The following is a 19,652-nucleotide window of genomic DNA, read 5'->3' as shown; positions in this document are numbered from 1 at the left end:
CTAAAAGCTCAGCAAGTAGGCTAGACCAGCTGGGCAAGCGAGCCCCAGGAATGTTTCTGTCTCTACCTCTCTAGTACTAGGATTAAAGGCATGTGCTACAATTCTCAGCACTTTGGTGTGGGTACTGGGGGTGAACTCAGGCCCTCAATCTTGCAAATCAAGAACTTTACTGGCAGAACCATCTCCCTGGAAACTGAGCTCAGTTTCAAAGGCAATATATATATATATCTTTGTACAAGTTACAAAAACACAGAAAACACACACAACACAGAAAACACACACACACACACACACACACAAAGATAAATCCCACAATGTGCCTAGACAATTTCCCCAACCACAGTCTGATTCATTTATTGCTGATGGTTGTGGTGGCCATTGTAAGATGGGATCAAATTCATTGATTTATTTTTAACACCCCCTCAAAGATGTCCATCTTTCATGAAATGAATTTCTATAACTGATTTTAGGCTTTCCTGCATTTTTTGAAGTGTTTGAAGAGCATCTCACCACTTATTTGCATCCTTTTAAATGGATACAATGGTTTACTGAGCTCTTTAGTTTACGTATCAGCAGACAACTAAAAGAACACGGTATTTGGACATTAAAATGAGAACCAGTAGGGAGAAACAGCAATGGGAAATAAACTACTGGACATCTCTTGGTGTTCAGGTCTTTTCAACTTTAAAATTCTTTATTCAAATTAGCATTTTCAAAATCTGCTCTGAGTAATTCCCATTGCACAGCCATGGAATCAAAAGTGACTCATCTGGCAGAACCTCAGAAAATAAGCCATGGTATGAGGAAGAGTCTCAATTTTAAATACTCAGCCTGAAGTAGCCACATTTTCATGAGGAAAATGGAATCTCAGAATAGTCTTGTGTGTATTTGGGATGAACATGACTCTCCTAGACTTGTATCCCTAAAGGAAAAGAAACATCTCCACATCTTTCTGTACTCAGTGGCAGCAAGTAATGCAATAAATAGACTTGCAAGTTTGTTTTCCATTGTATCTAGCCAGATACCTTGAGACCTTGCCTCACATTATGATGGCTATCTAATGCCAGTAAATTCGGAAAATACCTGAGAAGTCTCCTCCTGCCATTTTAGCTCCCATTTCCTTTCACAGATTACAATAGGCGAGCAGCACCTTGCACTGAGCAGGATTTGCAATCATGAGGAAATCTGGGGCTCCTGCAATTGATACTAAAATTACGATGTTATCACCATACCTCCCTCAGCATGTGATTTGCAAAAAAAAAAAAAAAAAGGTAGATTCAGTACCAAGTCAATGTCACACTATAGCAAAGGCAGTCTACCGAGGTGTCAGGTCAGGAATCCAGCTGTTCTTTGCACAAATTGCATGCAGCTTGCACTTCTGTTCACAGGAGAGAGTTGAAATATGGAAATTTAGTTTTCCAGTTTTGGTTGAACAGAGATCAGCAATTAAGCTTAAGTATAAACTTCAAGCATTTCAAATCAAGAGATGGTTTGTGGATCTAATAACTGAAAATAAGATTTCATTCCTTCCTCACTCCAGGGTTTTAAAAACATCACAGTTACCCTTTATTCCTCATTCTGTCTTCCCTAATCAGACACAGGGAAATAACTGTAGGTTGTTAAGAATCCGAAGCTAGACGTCTCTGTGCAAGGTACAGTGATCAGTTCAATTAAGCAGAGTGCAGTTGTCCTGATAAAAATGCTAAAATAGAAGCTTAACAATTCGTATAGTTACCACCTGTGAGTCCATTTTGGCGATGTGGAGAGCAAGTTTGAACAACTCATTAATAGCTCTACTCTGTTGGCTGTATACCCTGTGTTGGGCAGGCTTATAGATGATTTTGTTCAATCCCCACAGCCACTCTATGCAGATGAGGAGACAAGCTTTAAAATAAGTTCGGATACTTGTCTAAAATTACCTAACTAGTCACTAGTTGCAAAGCCGGGCCCTCACTCAAGTAGACAGAACACCTGTCTCGTTCTGTCACCCACAGCACCGCTGAAACTCAGTGGCACAGATATAAATCTCCGATATTTTATTAGCAATATCTAATGGGAGGTTGGTGAATGGATGAGCTAGAAAATGATGGGAATTAACACAGGACAAACTTCTTGGAAAGCCGTGGTCTGAGTTCTTTCCATGCATCACCTCATATCATTTTCACAACACAACAGTGAGAGGAGAAATCAAGCTGGCTGCACTAAGGGTGTAAGCAACTTGCCCTTTGCTGAAGAGTTAGGAATTGAAGACACATTTCAAATTCAGACAGCCTGGCTTCGGAGCACCTGCGTTTGACCGCAGTTTTATATTATTTGGCTGGAAGTCCTAATGCGGACACAGACTAAGTTCATTTACAAGCCAGACCAGATTCTGAAACGGCTTTAATACAGCTTGTGAAGCAAGGTACAAGCTGAAAAAAAAAAAAAAAAAATCAATGAAATCTATGATTCGTATGAACAACCTAATGTGTTCTTGAATTATTCTGCTCAATTAAGTTTCCATTACAGAGTCTGATTCCCATATCTGACAAGTAAAAGAGGAGTGAATTTTATGGTTATATGAAATTAATCAAACAAAGCACCAGGTGATATGCAACAGTTAACATATGCATCTCATAACACTTTAAAAAGATCTGCTGCGTATGTACCTATATTTGCACAGGCGTAAGTAGTATATATTTGGTTTTCTGTGTCCAAAACATAATCCTACTTTAATATTTCTTTTGAACCCCATGAAACTGTCGTTATAGGCAAAGCTTACATGCGAAGAACCCCTCCCAGCTTGAGAGCTTTTGGCTTTACCTTCCTAAAATAATGTATTTCTAGAGACCACTTGTGTTTTATAGGAACTCTGCCTTCTTTCTTTCTCTTAAGCTCTGCAATCAAATCTTTTTAAACCTGAAACAAAAGCATGCTTTATGTATAGGCAAACACAAAATGTTCGATGTTACCAAGCCTCCTTAAGAGCTACTTAAGATTAACACTGGCTTCTTAACTCTAATGAGCCTAGCATACAAGATTTAAAACAAATTGTCGGGCTGGAGAGATGGCTTAGCGGTTAAGCGCTTGCCTGTGAAGCCTAAGGACCCCGGTTCGAGGCTCGGTTCCCCAGGTCCCACGTTAGCCAGATGCACAAGGGGGCGCACGCGTCTGGAGTTCGTTTGCAGAGGCTGGAGGCCCTGGCGCGCCCATTCTCTCTCTCTCTCCCTCTGTCTTTCTCTGTGTCTGTCGCTCTCAAATAAATAAATAAAATTAAAAAAAAAAAAAAAACTTTAAAAAAAAAATAAATAAATAAAAAAATAAAAAAAAAAATAAAAAAAAACAAATTGTCTTCAATAATATATATTCTGTACAAATGTCCTATCAGTCTGTGTTATCAAATGTCAAGTTTCTGATATTTTAATGTGGAGTTGAAGATGCCATATGCTAATCAATATCTAACCATGTTTCTTTCTTGTTTCTTTTCTCTACAGGTATTCCCAGTATCTCCAGCATTGGTAGTAAGTAAACATCACCATGCCCAACCTAGGCTAGCTTTGCTTTGTTGCTCGGCTTCTCAGATCTATTTTGCCAATGTCCATTTCTGATGTCATGAAACATTTTCCTTCCCCGAGGACACAAAACACCTACCAAAGCAGAGATCCAGAGGCTCCTAAGAGCTCATCGCTGAAGTAGACTTGAAACTCACCCACCACAGCTCAGGGAATTTTGTGGAACAGGGGGCAGAAAGATTGTAAGAGCCACAGGTTGAGACATCATGCCCAGAGGCATGTCCAGCCCCCAACAGTAACTGACTGCTGCTCCCACAGTGCAAAAACACAACCCCATAGGGAATACCTGCAACCCCACTGAGGAGCATTCCCAATGGAATGGGGGCAAGGACAAGGAAAAAGAGGACACCAACACATGATGTGTCCATATGAACTGTGTTGTTAACAATAAAACATATAAGAAAAAATACCTACGAATTGTATTTTTGTGCTGATTTTAGGTGCAGATATTGTGGGAAGACAGATGCAATGGTGAATGTGTAGATAACATATGTGCCCTGAATCATTTTGGTTCTTAAAGGTCACCGTCATAACATAGTAATTATTTAGATAGCCACAGCCCACTTAAGATGTTTAAAGAGTACTGCTTAAAATATTCCATTTATTTATTTATTTGAGAGAGCATGAGACAGAGAAAGAGGCAGGTAGAGAGAGACAGAGAGAGAATGGGTACACCAGGGCCTCTAGCCACTGCAGACAAACTCCAGACACATGCACTACCTTGTGCATCTGGCTTTACGTGTGTACTAGGGAATCAAACTCAGATCCTTAGACTTTTCAGGCAAGTACCTTAACTACTGCACAACCTTACCAGCCCAATAGTCCTGTGTAACCATACTTATAGCAACAAGAAACTGGTCTCTAGGACTGGGAATAGATTTCTGCTTTAACATAAAGAAACAGATAATAAATGCCAATGCATATCTTGGGCGTATTTATTAAAACCCAAGGAAAAGACAGTAAGTCAGTGGGAGGAAACTTTAATATATGAAAATGTAGATTTTTGTCTTTGTCCTATAAGAGGAAGGTCTATGATTATTTATCTTTCTGGAAGAATGAAATAGGAGAAAAATCAGGATATACAGAACCTATTTTTCTTTCCTAAACACACACACACACACACACACACAGGTCCATGTGTTCTTAAATACTTAGATTTAAGTCCCACAGAAAAGTAGCGCATATACAAATCCATGCAAATGACCAAAAAAAAAAAAATCCCTGCAATAAATTTCTTAGTATAAAACCAAGCAATCGAAAAGAAATCTGTCTTCAACACTATGCATAACAGCTTTTCAGTACGGCTGCAGAGAACATTCTCGACCTGCTTGGGAGTCCCAGTCTACCTCCAGCTCCTTTTCCCACTCAATGCAATGCCAGCCTAACCCCAAGCCTGAAATGCTTATTACAAACATATCCAATAACATGCTGGCAGGATTTTTCACCATTTTCTAATTTCTATCCTTTCAGCTCTGTTGGCTAAAACCTTTGAGCAAGTACTGAATAGCTGATTGTAAGTACAAAGTAACAAGGAGCATCAATTAGACGTGTAGGTGAAGAGGGGAATGGCCCCTAGCGTGTCACCCCTTGAAGACTGTGTCCTAACCACGGTGCCAAGTTGAATGAAGACAGTATCAATAACAGCAGCTGAGTATTGTCAAACCCAATATCTTTCTAAACAGCAATATGATGATAGTTTTAATAAAATAACATACTGCTTCTGCTTCTTATAAATGCACAGTGAGGTCTTCCAATTTATGTCTCATCCCAGTTTACTTAAGCTTATAAATAAGCCTGGACACAGATTTCTTAAGCACTAGACATGTTAAATATCAGGAATATTGGCTGCTTTGTGAATAGAAGTTGCATTCACATCCACTTAGACACAAGCCTGCTCCTGTAGCACTCTCTTTGTGATTGACTAAAATTGGTAGCATTGCTACAAACTTGCAAAGGAAAATTTTCAGCTCCAATGGCCTGACTTTTTCTGCTTGAGCCCCTCCCCCCATTCCATATTTACCTAACAGTGCTCCTTTAAGACCTGGACAATGACATCTGTACATGTCATTTAGAGCCAAAGGGAACCCAACTGAGATGGCCAACGAGACTGTGAGGGTGATGGAGCCTGTGCAGGATTTCAGAAATGGATGAATGGGAAAGTAGTTCTTTGGTGCTGGGGTGTGTTTTTGTCCTGAGAGCCAGCTGTGTGTTGCATGGCCTCCTCTGACTGTCCCTGCTCACTTGACATCTCATCTGGCAACCTCCACCCCATCCCCATCACTGAGCATCAGCAGATGTTGACCTTTGACACACGGAAACTAAAAATTACGATTCTGTTTTGCTTTGTTATACTCTAAAATCAGTGGTGACCTGAAAGGATGCTTTGTTTGCGCCTTTGGGAAACATACAGATCTTTATCATCAGAAACCTAAGAGCATTTCGCCACTACAACCTGTGACAATAACCCTGTGACTGAAGGTGATAGTTAGTAGGCTGCTTCAGGACGCCTCTGGAGTGTAATGGGTGTTTCCTCAGATTTCCAGCCAGCCAGGATGTAAGAGCCCTCAAGAGTCACACAGGACTACCTTGCCTGCTGCGTGGCTTTGAAGGTAAAAGAGATTTAACATAACACCATCAAACATGATTGTATCTTCTCAGCAGCTTTAATGGCATTGACAAGTTCCTTCTTTGTGGGTTTATTCTGAGCTTTTTGTGTGCACTGATGGATGCCTTGCCTCTCCAAAGGACACAAATTCCCATGCAAATGACTCTCTGCCTGTCCCAGAGGGCACAAGAAGGGCTTCAAGGTGCACAGCAGAGAAGAGAAAGCTGCTTGGCTTGTTAACTAAGTCCAGAGCTTGCCAGGGCTTTTCTTTTTACCTCAAATAAGGAATCAATGAATGTAATTCTACCAGCTATCTAGGAAGATACCATTATAACATATGCAACCCTCATGGGACTCCAGTCATCAAAGTGTATCTCAAGGAAAATAAACGATGCATATTTTTGATGTGGGTCATTGATGTATGTAACCATAAGCTTACATATGTATGCTGTCTATACAATGACTAAAGGTCTTAGCGCTAATAGATTTCAGCCTAGATCTCAAATTGCCAATGTCTGTATTAAGTGTCAAATGTGTAGACAGAGCGGTCATCCTTTCTGATCATCTGCTAAATATATTTCTAAAGCAAATTTCACATTAAGGTCATTTGTACCTGCTGCTGTCTATTAGGAACTGAGCTCCTCAGATCTCCCAAGGATACTTAATCTAAATTCAGTCATCTTGAGGGGCTTTTGTCATATATATATATATATATATATATATATATATATATATATATATATGAAAAAATATATATGTATATATATGTATGTATATGTATATGATATTGTCAGCAATTTATGAATCCCAAAATAGATTTGTATCTGTCAACCTTAGGATCATTTTTTTTTTGCTTTACTTTGTTTGATAGCGATTCACTCAGTCTTCACTTTTCTTACAAAGTATACTTGTAATTCAGAGTGTTTTTCAAGTGAACATTTGTTGATGCTGATGGTCCAAATTAACAGTTGTTTACTGTAGGTGGTGTTGTTGAAAGTGATAAAACTCATCATTACCTACTCACTTACATGATCAGATTCTGAGTCCTGCAAAGCAAATTATTTCGCTAATTATGTTAAACAATATATTATAAATAGCATCATTAGGCCATCAAGAATTGGCTTAATGTGCAATAGCTTTGCATAGGTCATAATCACGACTTACAAAAGGAGATGATGGATGAGTCAGGGGTTACAGAGAGATCATCCAGTAGGTGAAAGATGACATCAAGAAAATCCATTTTAAAAAACCTTGAAATTTTAAAAGAAGCAGACGTATGCATTAACACATCAACAAAAGAAAAGGGCGATATAGTTTGTGATCCTGGAAATAAATTATTTCCTTGAATATCTTTGAAATGACTGACGTGATGGCACAGAAAGATTGTTGATGCAGTACTTTGGCTGACCCTCTCCCCACCCACCATTATTGAATTTGAAACAGCAATTCACTTAAGGGAAATATCTCATTTTCCTGTTTTCTCTTATAATGAGCATTGCCTCCATCACAGAGTTAAAAATTCATCTCTAATTTGATTAATCTGGCAGATCTATTAAATAAGGGAAGTGCTACCTGTGGGGATCCATCAGCCTGTTGAGAAAGCGCAGACATGTTTTCATACTTGGAAACATTTGATGCCAGTTGGAGACCTTGTAAAAGTTGTTTCTTCACACAACATCCAAATATTTTTATGTGGTACCAATTTATTGTTAAAAACCTGGATGTTGGAGAGGAAATAACAAGGTTAATCATCTCCCTACCCAGGGGATATTAATAACCATGTTCATGCTATCCAGAGAGCTGCAGTATGTGTTTGCTTTTCCCCACTTTGCTTTAATACTTCTAAATCCCCCAAATAAAAGTTTTATTGAATTGCCCTTTAACTAATTAGATTTTATATAATGAGGGAAAAGTCATCAGGCTAGTGTAGCGATATGGCAAATTGCATGGTGCACTATATTAATTTTAAACGGTTTGCTGATGTTCTAGAAGGAAAGCTAAGGTCCCAGGCAAAAAGCCTTTGGGATTGTTGTATAATGTGCCCATGACCTCATCACAGATCCATTTCATATTTGTGTAACTAGCATTCCATGTTCATGAAACCTATACATTTACCCTAAACTTGAATGAACATTAGGACATAGCTGCCTCTTGAATCTCGAAGAATAAATCAAACATTCCAGGGAGGGAGGGGGGAAGAATCTCCTAAGCCAAAAGAAAAAAATGAAAATAAAATAAAATAAATAAATAATAACAAAATAAAAAGAGAGCTTTACCAATCTTTGTTGGCTAAACTTGTCCATCTGAAGAACATTGACCCTTTCTTTTCATAGGCAAACTAAGATTATCAATCCACTTTTTTTTAAGTGTGAGCTAAAATATCTGCTTTAGCTGGTTATCTTTGTAGAGTAGATAAACTCAAGATTTCTAAAAGATATATTGAAAGTTCACAAATATGTTAAATGAATTTCTGACCTGTATTAATCCATTCCAAGGTTAATTGAAGTCTTCTTGGAGCTCCCAATGGAAAGCTGACCAACTAAACATTACACTTCCACACTTAGGCTTAAGGAACCAAAGACTTCTGATAGAAACAGATCATTTTGTGGTACCTCACTGTATTGATGACAGAATTTATAAGAATGGTGACTGAGAATATGAGATGAGGGACTGTGGATCATTTCTCCATCAAAACATGTCCTCCTTCTATCCACAAGCAAGCCAACAAACAGTTCTGAGGAATAAGGGAAGTATATAAGTGTTAGAGATGGTATACAATATGAAACAGTTCATGAAGTTAGCTATGCCAATTGTGATACGTGCTTAAGCATATTCTGTGAGAACAACTCTCAAGAGCTGCTTGTAGAGAATAAAATTGTCTGTGCCATCTTAAGGAGAGACCTACCACCATCACCCAACTTCCCCCCAGCTCAGTGGCGTTGCATCTCTGAAAGTAGCTGTGAAGGTGGTAAGATCACCTCCAAGGCTCTGGATATTTCTCCAGTAAAGCTTCAGAGTTTTCTGTAAATTTCTTTATAGAGATATCAATAATCATATCCCAAGATTCCCAGAAGACTAATATCACCAATATATTAACCCATAGGGACATGACAGTGTGATTTCCACCCAATTTTTCCCCATATTCTTTTGGAGGAGAATATTTAGTGAAGGTCCACTAACATCCTCTTGTCAGTGGCTTTTCACATCATGATGAGATTTTAAAATCAAAATATTATGTCCACATCAGTGTTGTTGGGGAACTTAAAGAGATACTCATCTAATTTCATTTTTAGAAAGAAAACCAACAAGGCTTAAATGAATTGTCTAAAGCATTCAGATGGCAATAAAGATAGAATTCTAATTTCTGGTTTGGATTATCAGTCCTCTTTATTTTCCACCATGACATTAGAATGAACCCTCTCATTTATTTAATTAGGGTTTTCTAGGAAAAAAAAAAGTAAATTTTCTATTTGATGGAGAAGTATGGAAACAGTTCACTTTGGCCTTAAAGGCTGTTAACAAATTGAATTGAAATCTACTTACTCTGTATGCTTACAGATGGCCCATATGACAATATTCTAAAACAATCCTACCTGTAAAAGTTTCTTGATAGAAATAAAATGTCTTTAGCTTTCTGCTTCAATCTTGCCTTTCAGCTTGGTTCCCTATGACATAGAAACTAGATAGTCAGGTTGAACAATTCTAGCACAGGCTCTTCAACTTAGCACAGAACTCTTTCTTTGGGGCACAGCACAGGGGGAAAAATCCTTTCCCAAAGTTTTCATTTTTATAATGAGAATCTCAATTTTTGTGATTATGTGAAAGGATTTCAGGTGCCACAACTGAATTGTTACTTAACAATTTTCTGAGGAGTTCTTAGCAAATAAAAAGAATTCAAAAACAAATACACATTTGAATCATGTTCGAAGCTAGTTTGTTTCTAAACTGAAAATACTTAGAAATTAACATTCTTATACTGCTAAGGCTTCAAAATCAGATATTTCTCATAGTATTGAAGATAACTTATATTTCTTTCTGAACTTTAGTATTAATTATTTTCATAATTAATGGAGTCTCGAGAACTGGATGGTACCTTAGATAAGGTGCACTGTCTGTGAGCTTCCCTCTGTATAAGTATCACTTGCTTTGGGAACAATTAAGATTGCAAAAAAAAAAAAAAATGGAGAACACTATTTTCTCTACTTCAGGTCAGTAAGAACTGTTTATACTACAGGAATCTGTTTTTTTTATTATAAGTAACCACAATCAAATAGGAGTTAACATTGATTGAATGGCCCAAATTACAATGTTGAACAAATCTTGAATCAACATTTTGCCATTCCATTTTCATATCAAGTTATTATACCAATTTACCAATGAGAAACTTTGGTTCAGAGAAATTAAGGAATTTGCCAAGAGGTAGAATTACGGTCCCCACCTGAGCACTGCTTTCTTATACTTTTCCGCTAAGTAGATATTTTCCTGCTTTTCTTATAGGATATAATTCAAAACTTTAAAAGAACAATGGGACAATAGCCAGCCACTGTGGGCCTTATGCCTATTTTGCTTTTCATTCAAGAGGGAACTTATGGAGTAGACGGTTCTCCCTGCTCTTTATATAAGAAATCTCTGAAGTCCAGTCAAAGCAATCATCAAGATAGCCTCATTCCATGTGGGGGGCTGGCGCAGCATCCTAAAGGAGGGATAATCCCTAGACTGCCCTGCCTGAATGGCTGACATAATAGTGGCCTGCCCTTGACAGCGCCTTCTCAGCTCCAATGAGGGTTCACTGTGATGAGTGAAGCGTCCACAACTATGGATGCAGCAAGGCTTCTCTTCACCCAGGGAAGCCTTTCTGTTACTCCAGAGTCTCCACAAGGCCAGCACATCATCCTGACAGGCTTCTTGCTGGCATGAACTTTAGTGCCATACAGCTAAACCCTGAAGGAGCCACTAGAGTGGTAGAATTTGTCTGTTCTCCAGCATCTTTATCTAACAAATAAGGAGAATGTGGTTCAGAGGAATTACCAACTCCTAAAGGGTAGAACTGAGACCAGACTCCTCATCTCCTGACTCTCACTGCCATTTGCTTTGTAACAAAGCACCACTGTGAGACCCAGAAAATTTCCCTAGTTGATTTGTGAAGGAAATGAAATGAATAAATTTGGAACAGTTCACCCAAAGGAAAAATATAAATATCTTTGACGTATTATATTTTTCATATTTTCAGTACTTAACTACGCAAAGCAAGTTGCCCAATGGCTAAGAATTCTCAAAAGGCTTCATGTTATGCAAAGAATATCACTGAATTTGGATATGATATGATAGAATATGTATCAATTTTTCTATCAATATAGCCTCCAATGTGCCTAACTTACTTCTGGGAATTAAATATTTGTTAGTATTTATTGACTATGAATTTCATGCCAGAATCTTAAAAGTAACAAAAGAACTAAAGAGCTAATATTAAGATATTTTCTTAGTTAATCTTGCAATTATAAAACCAATAATTGTAAATTTAAGTTAACATCTCTTTCTGGCCAAATTTTAACACATATATGAAAAGACTGTAACCTTCTATAATAGTTTGAAAGCTGCACAGATTAATATTCATGTCTAGCGACATTTTTCTCCCAAGAAAAATATCTAACATAGTATTTGTCCCACTGGATATAATTATGGGTCAGATCAGTATTTCTATATACTAGCTACTGGTGGCTCTGTGTTTTACTAGTTCAGGAAGACAAGGCATCCTACCAAATGAAAATTGCTCAGAAAAAGAAAAGTCTAATGATATTCACAGGCAAAAAACAACCCCTGCTTAAGAAACTAGGTTAACTACAGTACACAGTACAGAAAAAAATGACTCTCCAGGTAGAGCATACATTGTAAACGGAGAGCCCACTTTGAGAATACCATAGAGCTCAAGTAGTATTGAAATTTAAAAAGTCAAATGGCGTTAATTTGTTTCAGTTATAAAATAACAACACTAAACTACAACTTCAGAGTACGAAAGAAATCATAAATCAACAAGGAAGGAACTAAAGGGGTGGAAAGATGGCTTAGTAAAGGTGCTTGCCTGTGAATCCTAAGAACCCAGGTTCAATTCCCCAGGACCTATGTAAGCCAGCTACACAAGGTGACACATGTTTCTGAAGCTTTGCAGCATGCTAGAGGCCCTGATATGACCATTCTCTCTCTCTCTCTCTCTCTCTCTCTCTCTCTCTCTCTCTCTCTCTCTCTCTCTCTCTCTCTCTCTCACACACACACACACACACAAATATATAAAATATTTTTTAAAAAGAAAAGAGGTAAAGTATAGGAGTGAATGAATATTTAATTTAGTGGGATAGAAAATAAAGTTTAATTTATGGAGTTAATGTCTAGAATTCATTTCTAAATTATTACAAAATTACTTAATTTTTTTTTCATTTTTTAAGGCTGGCTCTTACTCTGTAACTCAGGCTGGCCTGAAATCATTATGAAATCAGGCTATCTTGGAACTCACAGTAATCCTACTGACTGAAACTCCCAAGGGGAGAATTTCAGGCATGCACCATCATGCCTGGCAAAATTGCTTAAATTTCTTGACAAAGCTTACTAACAGATGATATACAGTGATTATCAATATGTATATTCCATCAAGAAAAGGTCAATAAATGCTTAAAACTTGCAAGCACCACCCTCACTCATAAACTCTATTTGCCACATGTAACAGAAAAAAAGAACTATTTCAGCAGACCAAGACTGTCTTAATTTGGTGCTAATATAATATAATAATATCATATGAATAATATACTTCCATTAAATATAATATTATAATAATATAATATAAATAAATAAAACCATCCCAGTGATTTGAAAGATTCTAAATAACAATTCTTCCACAATGTAAAAGTACAATTTTCCAAAGGTAATCATGAGCTGATCAATTAGTCTTTTTCTATTAATCCCTTATCTGCCCATTGTCAAAAATGGTTAAGTGAGAAGCTACATCCCAGCAATCACCTGGATATTTTGCCTATACATGTTACCAAGTGCTTAGTGAGTTAATAATGCCCAGATACAAATTCAGAAGAACACGACTCTCTTAATCTCCTCATCAACTTGCATAGGTATGGCAGTCTCAATACTAAGTCTCCCTTTGCCTTTGCATGTAAATGCATGAGAACAGAACACTGCAGGGCAATAGACCTGTATGACTTTTCTCACCAATATTCTACAATGAGATTTACAGTGAAAGTTCCATGGGTTATCCACTGCCGTCTGACGATGGGGAAAACAACCGGGTAGTATCTGTTTACAGTAAGCCCAGCCATTCGATATCAATTTTTCAATTATCAAAAGGCTTTTGTTTCTTCAAAGACAGCCAATCTAATTAGGGGGACAAAAAATAGACTTGTGAAATTTGACCCAGCAATATTGCAACTCAGTGCCCATCCACACTAGCAGTGAGAAGTCAGCAGCACTTGGTGTCACGTGTTGTGGCAGGGCAGAGTCACGCTGTCCTGGTGGACTGGGTGGTCCTGGCAGATGACACAAAGATGTCATGTTGAGCAGGACTTGATGAATGATAGGATTTGAGTCATGAAATAGTCATTTTTCTAGTCATGGTCTTTGCACCTCAGAAAAACTAGTTTCAGACTTCAAGTATTGAACCTTCTTGGTGGTCTCTTACCTTCCATACTTTTTTCCCCTTTTGTTTTAATTGGTCAGGTGAAAATAGAAATAACAATAATTTTTCAACGATGTTTTAAATGCTTTATGAGTTGTAACCAGTCACTTTAGAAATTTATTTTGAAGAAAACACATTGTGAAAACCTCGTAGCCACACTTACAAACTTTAGATATGAGTGGAAGAACCTCCGAAAGAGCCTCCAGTAACCCCTTTTTCTCCGTCTGAGATATTGCATATATAAGACTAGGAAAACAGATCCACCTCCTTTCAGAGACAATGGCTCACACTTAAAACACACCACAGAGACGCGCCCATGAAAGACCAATGCAGTTACCTCATGTCTGTAAACAAAAATTGAGTCGAGTGGACTCTTCAAGTGAGAAATTATTTCCTTTGCCTTATCTTCAAGCTTCAGGCACAAGCTTGCTATATTGGTTTGGGTTGCTGAAGCTATTTGGTTATTTGTGTAAGAACACTCTACCTTATTTCAAAAGAAAATGCATAGCTTTGATAAGGAAGGGGCTATGTATACAATGCGCATTCAATGTCTTGGGAATCATCAATTGCTCATTCTTGTTTGGTGTGGACATTGTGTTTTGTTTAAGTGCATCATAGTCAAGTTGAAATTCAGATGTCATGGTTTGTGTCTTTGTCCAGATTATTTATTTTGTTTAGACCAAATGAAATGATAGCTGAAAATAACATTCCCTAATTTTTCCTGATGCATGCAGATCCTCCAAAGTTTAATAGGATATGGCCGAATATTTCTTCCCTTGAGGTTTCTAACCCAAAACAAGGTAGGAGCATCTAAAATTCCTACTGATCTAATCAAAAACTCCCATGTTTGGGGAAAGATCCTATGTATTATTTAAACACTAAATAGAACATTATCATGAACACCTTAACTCTGAAATAATCATAATTCAGACGTTTTTCTAATATGAAGATCATCCCAGAAAAATTATAGTCAAAGAAGAAAGAAAAATGAGATGGTATAGAAGCCATAAGCCTTTGACAAATTTACACTGACTGCTAGTCAGTCCCAAGAGACGCCTAAAGGTGTCATCACAGCATGGTATAAATCTTAAAGGCCTATGAGTACTGCAGCCTCCTTCCTTTCCTTCCCATTCACTTTGCCTAAGTAAAGCCACTGATACCTTAGTTGTATTGAGGGTCTGGGTAAGTAGATAAAGGCAAAATTAAGACACCCAATAGATCTGCACTCTCTCTCACAAAGAGAGAGAGAGAGATCACAGTGAATTTTCTTTGCTTGGACGTTCTCCTTTTTGCTGTTTGTCAATGAACATTCATATCTACCAGCATGAAAAGCAGCAACCTGCCTTCTGTCTGTCCTCACAGCAGTAATTATTGCCTGACTTCTAGTGGACAGAAGCAAGGAAGAGAGGAAGGAAAGAAGGAAGGGAGAGAGGGAGGGAGGGAGGGAGGGAGGGAGGGAGGGAGGGAGGGAGGAAGGGAGGGAGGGGGGAAGGAAGAGGAGAGAAGAGGAAAAAGGAAAGGAGAGGGAAAAGAAAAGGAAAGGAAAGGAAGGAAAGGAAGTAAATAAGGAAAGGGCAGGAGAAGGTAAGGAAAGAGTACAAAAACAGTAGTCTGATTATACAGGAAAAAATAGAATTTTTGAAAATGGACAATAAATGTCATGAGCTTCAGGGTAATGCTGAAGTCACATTAACATCTAAGCTATATGTGCGTGTACTTTTTAATACAAATAGGAGTTTATCTTAATATAAAACTGTATTCTTCTGCCTTGTTCTCCAAAAATGAAAAATATGCAAGACTCATCTCTGACTTCTACCTCCCTTAGTTATTGCCAGGATGTTCTTTTTAAACTCTAATGAATACAGATGGAGGAGGAAATGAGCAAAAAGAGGAATCAGGAAATAGCTGCTAAGCAAAACAAAACATATTAGCCCTTTGTTGAGGAGTCACATTGGAAGGACTGCCTTTTCGCTCCTGTATCAGAGTGATGAAATGGAGGCTGTCCTAGATACATACATTACTAGCAAATGGAATGATCTTAATCATCTGCTCTGGATAAATTGCTTCAACTTTCTACATACATATGTGGAAAAGGAAATACAGATCAAGCTGTCCCCTATTAGTATAATTCGGTGAGGATTCAGAAGAGGTACAGTGGCTTAATTCCCTGGCAATTTCAGCAATAGTTCCTTGGTGAAATGATGCTCAGTGTTACCCATTGAGTTTCACAGTTCAACGACTTATGCAAGAGAGGATCTAAGATTTAGCACATCTCCACAGTGGATTTCCAGTTGAATGAGATTATGCATTGTTCCAAACCTGAAATAGACCCCTATTTAATTATTTTGCCATGTTTTCTGCGAGTGTCATGGGACAAAAAGCTTTCGAGATATCACGAGGGAATGCCAATTTCACTTTTTGGGAATGTGGATAATGAGCTCAAATGAATCTTTTTTTTAAAAAAAGTGGCACAGTTGAATAAAGTGCTTGAACTTGAAATTGCAGTGAATGGTTTCTAGCAGAGACCTGGTCTGTGGAACCATAATTTAACTTGTCAATGACTGCAAAGAACTTTATATTCCATTCTGTTTCTTCCTATTTTCACAAGCAGCTTTTCTGCTTGTGAAAATGGCAGGCAAACTTAGAGAGAAAACAAAAACCACTGTCATTAAGAAACTGATATCATTACCAAGGTAACAGACACAGAAAAGCACCATTTTTTTTTTTCCCAAGGGCCATGTGTCTAAAATGACTCTGAGATCAAATGCTGCTGAACAATTTACCATTGTGACTATGTGCTGTAATGTCTTAATCCATTCAACAAAAATGGTCTCGCTGCCTCACAATCAGACAGTTTATGGTGACAAATAGTAACGGAGTCACAGAGTCAATGGTAAGGCTAATTACCTCAAAAGTATACAACTGGTACTTTAAATCAGGAACATTCAGGGATCCTATTGTCAATGTTATTATAAGGGAAAACTTTGCTTAACTGGATTCTTGGCTTATATGGTATTTCCTTTGTCTCTGAAAATAAAAGTTATGAACCTTATGACTTTACACTGTTGAACCCTTTGCAGTAAAATGGAAGCTGTCCTTTGTATTTGAAATTAACTCCCAGGAAGAGCAAATACAAATAGTTATGTCATTTAGGGCTACCTGTGGAGTGGGATGGGTAATAAGGTATTAATTATAGTTGGAAAGTTTCACTGTGTCTAATTTACTGTTCATTCTTTTAAACCTATGCAGTTGCTCCCAAATTAGCTTTGCCAACAGTTTCTTCTGTTCAAGTTGCAAACCACAAGCGAGGTAGGAATTCTTGGATTCATACAGTGATCCCATGGTGTTATGTGTTGTGAAGCATTGCACTGTATGAATCTGGAATATCTGTGAAGTGTACCCATCAGCTTATTGGTGAGGCATGTTGACATACCAGCCAATGCATCAACCAGTAGTAAGAATGTCATCCGTAAGGAAAAAAAAAAAAAAAAAAAAAAAAAGCTTCACTCAGGATTTTGGCTACAATGAAAGATGCTGCAAAATTTGCTTTCAGAAAGATTAATGCTTGAAGAAGGATCATGATAGCTTAGGCTACTGGCCAGACCATGAATATGAGAGCAGTACTATTAATGCTCACGTGCACCGAGAAGGAAACCATGGCACTGAGTCTCAGAGATGCCCTTCGTGAAGCCCAGGAGGGCAGGTTCCATCTATAGTGCCCATTTCACTTTGCATCAAAGGAAACATCTTGGAGTTTATAGCTCCAAATATCGTTTTGAATGAACTTGAAAAAAAATACCCATGAAAATCTGCTCTGGATTTAAGTGCCAATTATGACCTTAAAATAATAGTCGTGTGTTACTTTCTTTAAATGAAAATGAACAGTCTCTCATCCATGACTCACAAATGGCCCATTGCAGCTAGCATCTGTCATTTACAGAATGAAGATTTTTCAGGAAACATTAAGAAGCTATTTTTATTTCACCGATTCCTTTAAGTGTCCTTGTAACAGGTGTGTCTTGTTTTCCACTCTTCACTCCTCACTGTTGGACACGTCTTCTTTCTTTTCTTTCCTTCCTTCCTTCATTTCTTGCTTTCTTTCTTTTTTTGTTGTTGTTGTTGGTTTTGGGTGATGTGTTCTTTTGTCTTTTTCATTAAAAATGTCTTCATTAAATCTGAACTTACTTTGATCCACATAGTGAAAATGACCATAACATCTTTCTTCTTTCTTATAGAATTTAGTCATTTTCCTGATTTTTGCAAGTGTTGAATTTGCTTCTGTGGCACACAAAGGAGAGGAAGAAACTGGTTGGGAGATGGGCAAAAGGTCGCTAGTTGTCACAGTCAGCTTCTTGTTGCTGGGACAAAGCACTGGAGGAAAGGGTTTATTTCAGGCTTATGGTCTCAAGGGGAGGTTTCATAACAGCAGGGATCTCACAGCAGAGCAAAGAGTGGGTGTCACGTCTTGTCACATCAGCTGGGAGGCAGCAGAAAGAGTGAGCTAGTTCTGAACACCCAGAGTGCTGGACTGATAAACCGCAAGGTCTGCCCCAGCGACATACCTCCACCAGCAAGGCTCCATCTCCCAAATGCTCTACCAGCTACGGATTGAGTCTGGGGGCTTAATCATAAACGCTGCAGAGGATACTTGACATTCACATCACCACTGTGGTAGTATTACCCATGTCTTCATGCCTCACTATGTGCTCTGAATTAAGAAATAATGAAGGTGCCTTCTGGAGGGGAATGCTACTGGGATGGATATTTGGGGAAATAAGGTAGAAGAACAGGTTCAGAGGGGTAGCAGCAGACTTGAGCATGAGGGGGATGGCGTGGCAGTCATCACACTACTGTAAAAAGCCATTCCTGGGCTGGAGAGATGGCTTAGCGGTTAAGCGCTTGCCTGTGAAGCCCAAGGACCCCGGTTCGAGGCTGGGTTCCCCAGGTCCCACGTTAACCAGATGCACAAGGGGGCGCACGCGTCTGGAGTTCGTTTGCAGAGGCTGGAAGCCCTGGCGCGCCCATTCTCTCTCTCTCTCCCTCTATCTGTCTTTCTCTCTGTGTCTGTTGCTCTCAAATAAATAAATAAATAATTTAAAAAAAAAAAAAAGCCATTCCTCCTCCATGGTGGGAAATTCTATGGAATGGAGTCAGAGAGGTGAAGGAGAAAGGAGGTAATGGGAGTCTATAAAGTCCTTCACATTTATCCAGAATACACAAGGCTGCTTGACCTAGAGTTAGAGGCTTCCTCACTGACTCTCTCATTTCATGAGGCCAGAGCACTAATGAGGTCCAAGCACAGCCCAGAGGCAGGAAGAAACCACTTAATGAAGACAATTTGTCATTAGAATTAATATGTGTAGAAGATGTACAGTAGCTGAGTAAGGATGTAAGGCAGTGTGGAGCAGGGTAAGGACCAAGAGAACACGAGCATCGCCTCGCTGCCATATCTAGGAGAGGTTACAGTGGAAGTGTTATTCCATTAATGCAGTAAAGAAAGATACCTCACACACTTTTGGCTCCTTTACCATCTATCTAAAGTGCCTTTCCTAAGTCTTTCCCTTTGAATGGCTACAGTGAATTTTCATCAGCTATGGATTTGAAAAAGCTTTCTTCATTTGGGGAAAAAAAAATGTGTATGACATACCCAGTGTAATTTTTGTCATACTCTCATTGACAATGTAATATTATGTAAGTGTGAGCAACAGGAGAACAGTGAGAAGGAAGACACAGAAAGGAGATCCAATCCCCTCTTCTTATGATCTTCCTTTTCTTCCATTGTCCTACTATCCATACTTTCTTTTCTTGGAACTCCTGCTGT

General features: G+C 38.4%; 1 protein-coding gene across 1 annotated transcript in view; it reads left to right on the top strand.

Moving 5' to 3' along the window:
- Window positions 1-19,652, top strand: part of Ntng1 (netrin G1) — a 380,197-nt gene that overhangs the window by 294,861 nt on the left and 65,684 nt on the right. The window contains exons 5-7 of the mRNA XM_045137990.1: window positions 3,474-3,500; window positions 14,566-14,631; window positions 17,081-17,140. Coding sequence (XP_044993925.1) covers window positions 3,474-3,500; window positions 14,566-14,631; window positions 17,081-17,140 — 153 coding nt within the window. The remainder of the gene's footprint in view (window positions 1-3,473; window positions 3,501-14,565; window positions 14,632-17,080; window positions 17,141-19,652) is intronic.

This window comes from Jaculus jaculus, chromosome 19 (assembly GCF_020740685.1).
Source record: "Jaculus jaculus isolate mJacJac1 chromosome 19, mJacJac1.mat.Y.cur, whole genome shotgun sequence".
NCBI lineage: Eukaryota > Metazoa > Chordata > Mammalia > Rodentia > Dipodidae > Jaculus > Jaculus jaculus.
This window is presented reverse-complemented; position numbering and strand designations above follow the sequence as displayed.